Source organism: Pseudopipra pipra, chromosome Z (genome assembly GCF_036250125.1).
Source record: "Pseudopipra pipra isolate bDixPip1 chromosome Z, bDixPip1.hap1, whole genome shotgun sequence".
In the NCBI taxonomy this organism is placed as follows: domain Eukaryota; kingdom Metazoa; phylum Chordata; class Aves; order Passeriformes; family Pipridae; genus Pseudopipra; species Pseudopipra pipra.
The window spans coordinates 15,326,679-15,334,956 of record NC_087581.1 but is presented as its reverse complement, the minus strand read 5'-3'; the positions used below and the strand labels follow the sequence as shown (position 1 = coordinate 15,334,956).

General features: G+C 50.9%; 1 protein-coding gene across 1 annotated transcript; it reads left to right on the top strand.

Moving 5' to 3' along the window:
* Nucleotides 1–450: 450 nt before the first annotated feature.
* MCIDAS (multiciliate differentiation and DNA synthesis associated cell cycle protein) lies at nucleotides 451–7,008 on the top strand. The gene is made up of 4 exons (XM_064642264.1): nucleotides 451–535; nucleotides 1,907–2,121; nucleotides 2,271–2,381; nucleotides 4,957–7,008. The coding sequence occupies exons 1-4, from the start codon at nucleotides 451–453 to the stop codon at nucleotides 5,404–5,406; spliced, it is 861 nt and encodes a 286-aa protein (XP_064498334.1). The 3' UTR covers nucleotides 5,407–7,008.
* Nucleotides 7,009–8,278: the final 1,270 nt, after the last annotated feature.

Here is an 8,278-nt window from a genome sequence, read left to right as displayed (position 1 = left end):
CAGCCGTGAACCCCTCCCCGTGCCTCCCACCGCGCCACCTTGGTGCCCCTCACCGTGCTGCCTAGCCCTGCAGCCCCCGTCAGTGACACCTCCACCTTGCCCTTTACCGTGTCCTTCCTGCCACGTCCCCTCTCCATGACCGCCGCTGTATTCCCCCCTGGTGCATCCCACCACGTTCCCCAGCCCTGCATCCCCTAGCCATACCCATCGAGGATGGCCCCCAGCATGCGCTCATCACTCCGCCATGCCCCCCTGGCTGCGCCTGCACTACTTACCTCTGTCTCTGACTGTCCCCAGTGCTCAGCACCATCGACTGGCAGGATTTGGCAGCCTGTACCCCCATCCTTCCCACCACCCCAGCTGGCCCAGTGACCCTGCAGCAGGTAAACCCCACTGTTTGAGGCAGGCTTGGCCTCACCTGGCACCTTGAGGGGTGGTCCCTTCAACCCAATGGGTGCTGGCAGCTCCCCTGACCTCAGGTTTCCCACCTGTGGAATGGGCACAGAGGAGGACAGCACCTTGTTCCATGTGTTAGGTGGGTTATTGGCAAGGGCAAAGCAGGAGATGGTGCCAGCACTGAGGGAAAATGCTGAACACAGGCAGCTGCTGAAGCAGTATGGGCAGCATGGGCAGGTCTGAGCCCTGGGCCCTGCTGACTGGATCATTTCCTTCACCCCTCCTAGAGTCCCTGTTTCCAGGATGGGACGGAGTTTGATTTCCAGGAGTTCAGAGATGCTGTGGATGATTTTGTATCTGGCAAGTAGATATTTTTCTTTACCTGAACCAAATGTACCTTTGTGTGCACATCTGTAGTCATGCTACATTCCCTCTCCTCTTTTTCTGCTTTCCTTTTGGAATTTTGGGTGCCGACTCACTGCATGTTCCACCATGGCACAGTCTGTAAGGCAGTGCATTCCTGCTCACCCCCTTGGAGGGATCTGGGCTGTCACTGGGCTTTCTCCCGTGCGAGACAAATCCAAATAGCTGTAGGGGCATAGCTGTCACAGTAGAGTAAAAGCATTTCAAGACAGTTGCGACCTGCCTCAGAAAAGGGAGGGTAACCCAAGTTCTTATTAATAAATCCCTTGGGGTGGATTAGAGTGAAATGCCACTGAATAATCAGCATGTGTAGGGTTTATTTTGGAACAATTTCGTTTTAAAAGGTAAACAGGTATGTTGCCATTTGGGGTGTTACCATTCTATAGCAATACAGCAATATTAAAGCATCTATAGCAATAAAGCAACATTAGAGCATAGCAATACAGCACTATTATGAAAACATAGCAATATTAAGGCATCTACAGCAATTTCATCTATAGCAATATAGTAATCCTTAGAGCATAAGAATAACACTTAAGGAAATGCATAAGGGAGAGAAAGGAAAAGAAAGGATAAAGGTGGAAAGAGATATATATATATATATATATATATAGTCATGGCCCATGGGATCCAGCAATGAAACTTGGTAGTTGCAGCTTCCATATCTGTTAGTTGAAGTGATGGTCTGATCGGTTGGGGCTGGGGGAAGCTCCCCACCAAACTTGAAAATGTTATGAGTTAATGCACTTCCAGCTCAGGTCAGACCACCTTGTACCTCCCCCCCTTTCAGGACTTGCCTCTTCCTAGCCTCTTCTCTTCCTCAGGCAGGCATCTGCACTCAGGATAGCTGGGCAATGGCATCACTTTTGCAGTATTCAGAGGTGGGGGATGGGTCTTTGCTGGGTGAGAAGCTGCTGCTTTTGCTTCAGTTTGCAAAGGTCTTTTAGTGATCTTAGAATCAACTGTTTCAGTCTCTGACAAGGACATACCAGAGAGATGTTTAGAAGAAGAATGGTGTGCTGGGGTTGGTGGGAACTGAGGACATGAATGCATTCTGCGTCTTAATAACTGTGGCTGTTCCCTCCAGATGCACCCACCTTAATGCCACCACCACCGGACTGCACTGACTTTAATTTCCCTCTTGGTGAGGAGGTGGCCTTTGGGCCCTGCACTCTGCAGCTGGAGAGCAGCATGCTGGCACAGGTGCCCCCGCAGTGCCTGCCTTCCCCTGAGCTGAGCTGGAGGGACCAGGCAGACCAGCACCAGAAAGCACTGGGAGATGCCATGGAGGCAAACAGCCAGGTAGGGACACCCAAGCCCTCCCTGGCTTGCACTGCTTTTCTCTCCATTGCATCCTGCTGAGGCAACTGCATGGCCCTGGTGTGCAGCAACCCCTGGCACCTGGGCAGTGGAGCTGTCCCAACCACCCCATCCACATTTGTCCTTCACAGCTGCAGGAGACTCTCATACAGAGGCAGGAGGAGCTGGCAACACTGCGGGAGAGGAACGTGCAGCTGAAGGAGCTGGCAAGTCAGGCCAGGCAGCTGGCCTCTGTCCTTGACGTGAGTGCCACCCTCTCATCTGGTCTAGGTGCCCCAGTGGTCCCTGTGGGACAGTGCGGTGTCAGGGTGCAGTGGGGGACAGGATGTGGGGTGAGGCAGCACAGGGTGAGAGAGAGCCAGCATGGGAGGAGGTGTGGGATGGGATAGAATCATAGAATCAGCTGGGTTGGAAGGGACCTCTTAGATCATCAAGTCCAACTCTTGATCCAACACCACCGCAGTTACTAGACCATGGGACTAAGTGCCACATCGAGTCTCATCTTAAAAACCTCCAGGGACAGAGAATCCACCACTCCCCTGGGCAGTCCATTCCAGTGCCTGATTACACTTTCTGTAAAGAATTTCTTCCTAATATCCAACCTAACCTTCCCTGACAGACCTTAAGCCCTCTTGTCTTACTAATAGCTGCCTGGGAGAAGAGACCAACCCTCACCTGGCTACAACCTCCTTTCAGGGAGTTGTAGAGAGTGATGAGGTCTCCCCTGAGCCTCCTCTTCTCCAGGCTGAACAACCCCAGCTCCCTCAGCCTCTCCTCACAGGACCTGTGCTCCAGTCCCTTCACCAGCCTTGTTGCTCTTCTCTGGACCTGCTCCAGCACCTCAATATCCTTCCTGAACTGAGGGGCCCAGAACTGGACACAGTACTCAAGGTGTGGCCTCACCAGTGCTGAGTACAGGGCAAGAATCACTTCCCTGGTCCTGCTGGCCACACTGTTCCTGATCCAGGCCAGGATGCCATTGGCCTTCTTGGCCACCTGGGCACACTGCTGGCTCATGTTCAGCTTCCTGTCAATCCAAACTCCCAGGTCCCTTTCTGTCTGGCTGCTCTCCAGCCACTCTGTGCCCAGCCTGTAGCACTGCATGGGGTTGTTGTGGCCAAAGTGCAGGACCCAGCACTTGGCCTTGTTGAACCTCATCCCATTGGAATCAGCCCAACTGCCTTCCAGCTGATCGACACTCCCCCCCAACTTGGTGTCATCTGCAAATTTGCTAATGGTACACTTGGTCCCCTCATCTAAATCATTGATGAAGATATTAAAGAGAACTGGGCCCAACACTGATCCCTGGGGGACACCACTAGTGACCGGCTGCCAACTGGATGCAGCCCCATTCACCACCACTCTCTGGGCCCGGCCCTCCAGCCAGTTCCTAACCCAGCACAGAGTGCCCCTGTCCAAGCCGTGGGCTGACAGCTTTTCCAGGAGCATGCTGTGGGAGACGGTGTCAAAGGCTTTGCTGAAGTCCAGACAGACCACATCCACAGCCTTCCCCTCATCCACCAGGTGGGTCACCTGCTCATAAAAGGAGATCAGGTTGGTCAGACAGGACCTGCCCTTCCTAAACCCGTGCTGGCTGGGTCTGATCCCTTGTCCATCCTGTACATGCTGTGTGATTGCACTTAGGATGATCTGCTCCATAACCTTGCCAGGCACTGAGGTCAGGCTGATGGGCCTGCAGTTTCCCGGGTCCTCCATGCAGCCCTTTTTGTGGATGGGCGTGACATTCACCAACTTCCAATCATCTGGAACCTCCCCAGTGAGCCAGGACTGTTGGTAGATGATGGAGAGCGGCTTGGCGAGCTCTTCCACCAGCTCCCTCATCACCCTAGGATGGATCCCATCTGGTCCCATAGACTTGTGAGGATCCAAGTGGCTCAGCAGGTTGCTAACTATTTCCTCCTGGATTACAGGGGGGCTATTCAGATTCTTATCTCTTTCTACAAGCTCCAGAAGCCGGCTGTCCTCAGGACAACCTCTCTTACTGTTGAAAACTGAGGTAAAGAAGGTGTTAAATACCTCAGCCTTTTCCTCATCTTTGATAACTATATTCCTGCCCATGTCCAATAAAGAATGGAGGTTTTCCTTGCCCCTCCTTTTGCTGTTGATGTATCTGTAGAAGGACTTTTTTTTTATCCTTCACAGAAGTGGCTAGATTGAGTTCAAATTGTGCCCTCATCCCTCTAATTTTCTTTCTACATGACCTAACTATATTCCTAAACTCTTCCTGAGTAGCCAGCCCTTTTTTCCATAATCAGTAGGCTCTCTTTTTCCCCCAAATTTCCTTCAAAATCTCCCTGTTCAGCCAGACTGGTCATCTTTCCTGTCGGCTCGCCTTTGGCACACGGGGACAGCCTGCTCCTGTGCTTTGAAGACTTGCTTCTTGAAGCATGTCCATCCCTCCTGGACCCCTTTGTTTTCAAGGGCTGTTTCCCAGGGTACGCTCTGAACTAGTCTTCTGAATAGGCTGAAATCTGCCCTCCGGAAGTCCAGAGTAGAGGTTGGGGTGGTGCAGTGTGGGGCTGTGTGATGCAGGACAGGGTGGTGTGTGGCGATGTGCGATGGTGTGGGACGGGATGAGGCAGGGCAATGGGGATTGGTGCGGTGTCGGGTAAAGCAGTGCGGGATGAAGCGAGGTAGTGGGGGACAGCGTGGGGGGCAGGGCAGTGAGATGTGGGATGGGGCCATGCGGTGTGGGGTGGAGCAGTGGAGGACAGTGTGGCGCTGGACAGGAAGGGGCGGTGAGGGGCAGGACTGTGCGGCGCAGCTCCTGGGAGTCGCGCTCCTTCCTCCCAACAGACGCTGATGTTCCCGCAAAGCGCCGACGGGGCGACCCTTCCTCCTTCTCCTCTTCATCCTCCACGTCCTCCCGCCGTCGCTGCTCCGACCGGCACCGGGCGGGCGGATGCGGAGGGCGTGGACGCGATGCTGCGGGCGGTGTCGGAGAAGTGCCGCGCCGCCCTGCGGAGCCTGGGGGGCAGCCCAGGGAAGAGCTCGGGGGGCAGCCCCGGGGGCAGCCCCACGGCCAAGCGCCCGCGCCCGGCCCCGCGTCTGCACGGCGCGTTCCGCGGGCTGCGCACCGGCCACGCCGCCCCACGCCCGGGCGGCGGGGACATGGAGGGGGGCGGCAGCCTGCGAGCACAGCTGGGAGAGGCGGGAGCCATCCGTACCCTGGCCTTCCCGCAGGGAAACGCCTTCACTCTCCGCACCGCCGCCGGCGGGCACCGCTTCCGATGGGTGCCGCGCTGAGACCTTCGCGGCCCCGGGCACGCGTGTCCCGGGCGGGCCGGAGCGGGACCTGCCCCACCGTGAGGCTGGCAGCGCTCCCCACCCGGCGGCACGCTTCCCGTTTTCCCTTGGAAAAGGGGTATTCACGCTGGAGGAGCGATGTGACGAGCGCGGCAGAGGCCACCGCACCCCAACGAGAGCCCCGCGCCGCGAGCCCGACCGGCCCAGGCTCTGTGCGCGGAGCCGCCGTGGCTCTAGAGTTGGCAGCTCGCCCTCAGTAGCTTGCTAATGAATGTAATGAATGTAGAAATTAAACGAAGTTCTGCCCGGTTTTATCCAGAGGTTTTACTCGGGCAGACAGGCGCAGCCGACAGTCCAGTGGCCGGAGTTGGCCAGTGTGAAAGCAGACTGATCGTCCCAGGTCGTTAAACATGATGCACCTGCCCCATCGTGGAATTTTGCACGCACAGTGTTTACAAATTGCACTTGTATCGTTCATGTGTGCAACTGTATGTGTATATTTGCACTAGGTGTGATGATTAAATACTGCTTAAAATTGCCATGTATTTGTACAGATTTAATGTAAACAGTTTTACTTCATGTATACTTATTTACTTGTATTAGAGCAAGGATAACAGAAAGCAGAAACTTTTAGAATAAAACATGCTGCTTTTAACATTCAGTGGTACTAATTGAAGTAAAGAGAAGTGTAAAAAATAATATTAAACTGTTCTGAATGGATACATTTCATTTTCACCCTCTGGTTTGAAAGCTGAACCACTGACAACACATGTGAAATAGTACCTGCAGTGTATTTTTCAGTGGCACATGAGTGAAGGCACTGTGCTTCACCCAGGGTAGAGATTTTCTCTCTGTGAAGTTATTGGTTTTTCAATACTCAGATTTTCCAGTATTCTTGCAGAGGTCTGTGCACATTAACAGCAGTCCAAGTGTGAGAGGCTTGTGTGATAGTAAAGGTGACAGCACATTGTCACCTCAGTAGATTTCTTAAAGCAATTGTATATACTCTTGCGCTTTTGGCAGCAGAGACTGTATTCAGAAGGAGAATAGTTGTTGTTGTCAGCATGACATATGGCTTCTAGGAAGCTGCAGAGGTGGGTATTCAGTACCTGTAGTCCTTTATGTCTGCAGCACTGACATCTTCTATAGGATTTGTGCTGAAGCCCTGTCTGGGATGCTAAGGGCTCAACCCTGGATGACTCCAGAGACATTTATATTTCTGCAGAAGAGAATCATCACTTTGGCAAAAATACTGTATGAAAGCTCTGGTTCATCAGCAGACAGAAGAGACAAAGCTTCCTGGCTGCACTGAATTCAGTAGGGCATAAACTGATAGTAAAAGACAGCTTCTATAGATGTCTACAATTCCTCTCTGTGTGTTTTATGAAATTAAACACAAAACGGATAGTGCATACAATTTTGTAATGCTCATAAGCATAAGCATGTTAATTCCTCGGAAATAAAATTACACATTAAAAATGTACACTTCTTTTAGGATATAACAAAAAATAATCACCCTGTTGGATTATCACTACTGTTGATCTTGCTGCTACTTCACATCTTTTCAGAGTTACAAATACATTTTTATCCACTCATACATTCAACCTGCTATAACATTTCCTCTGATTAGTGTTACTCATAGTGTTCCTATGCTAAAAGCATCCTTGATGAATTTTGAGATTTGATATAAGAGTAATAGAAAATGATCATAAATTATTTCAAACATTTATTAGATTTGAAGCCATATTTATTGAAAAGGCTGAAAACTGGCTAATCAGACCAAGATGCTTCTTACTGAGACTCAACAGGAGCATCACTGGAACAAAGACAGACTGGTAAAAGGTGCTTGGTATGCAACTTGGTTTTTCTTGATGTTAGGCTATAAACCTATTTATAGTGGTACACTGTAAACACTTTGTCCTAGTTAGAACAGCTGGGACCAGTTCATCACGGTATGGGTGTAACCCAAAACTGTGTATTCTATAGCCTTCCATGCCATTTCCCAGATACTGATATCAATAGACTATTTACATCTTCTGCCCAGAGCAGCCTGACTCCTCAGGCTATAAACTGGGTGTTAAGAGGCCTGCGAGATAGGAGTGTGCCTCCCTGTCCTCACACTCTTTTGTGGAACTCCTCGCCCTGAGGGAAGTACTGGGCATTCCTGCCTGAACTGGAGAATATATAATCTTGGAGTCTTGGAACTTTTTTAACCACTCGTGGGATCCAGAGGAAGACTGCAGATCACCGCTCTCAACCAAACTGCAGACCACCACTCTCAACCAGACTGGAACCACCACTCTCGACTGGACTGCAACAACCACTTTTCAACCGGACTGCAGTCACCACTCTTGACCAGACTGCAACAGCACTCTCACCAACAGGTTTTCCCCTCTCCTTTTACTTTGGACTCAGGGGGCCCAACGAACACCACTCTGTTCATGCCCCAGGGTGCTGGGTTATACATTTGGGTTTTGTGGGTTAAAACCAATTGTTTGTCTGTATAATCGTACTTATTGTATTATTTTATTAAATTGTTATTCTGATTTATAATCTCTCTTTTGAGTTGAGTTCATTTTCCCTGCTGGTTTACCTTTAAACCAGCACACACCTTCTTTAAACTATAAAGGTGTATTTTAAATTGATGCTTATCCACCCCCTTCCATACATATGAACTTCATAATAAGTCAGAAAATCTCTTGCACAGAGTAAAACAGCCCAACGGCTACTTTTGACAAACATGAAATTAGCAGGGCTCTGTTATAGGTTATAAATCTGAGAGAGGAATTTTTTCTTTCCCTGCTTCCCTGTAAGAGAAACAGAGTTTCGAATAGGGAAGGGGGAAGGGAGGTAATTAGCCTTACAAAGGAAT

Excerpts from the sequence above, each read along its gene's own strand:
- MCIDAS (XM_064642264.1), top strand. The coding sequence starts at position 451 with ATGGGTGCTGGCAGCTCCCCTGACCTCAGGTTTCCCACCTGTGGAATG. Across the intron at positions 536-1,906 it reads CACCTTGTTCCATGTGTTAG|ATGCACCCACCTTAATGCCA; the intron begins GTGGGTTATTGG and ends TGTTCCCTCCAG. Across the intron at positions 2,382-4,956 it reads AGCTGGCCTCTGTCCTTGAC|ACGCTGATGTTCCCGCAAAG; the intron begins GTGAGTGCCACC and ends TCCTCCCAACAG.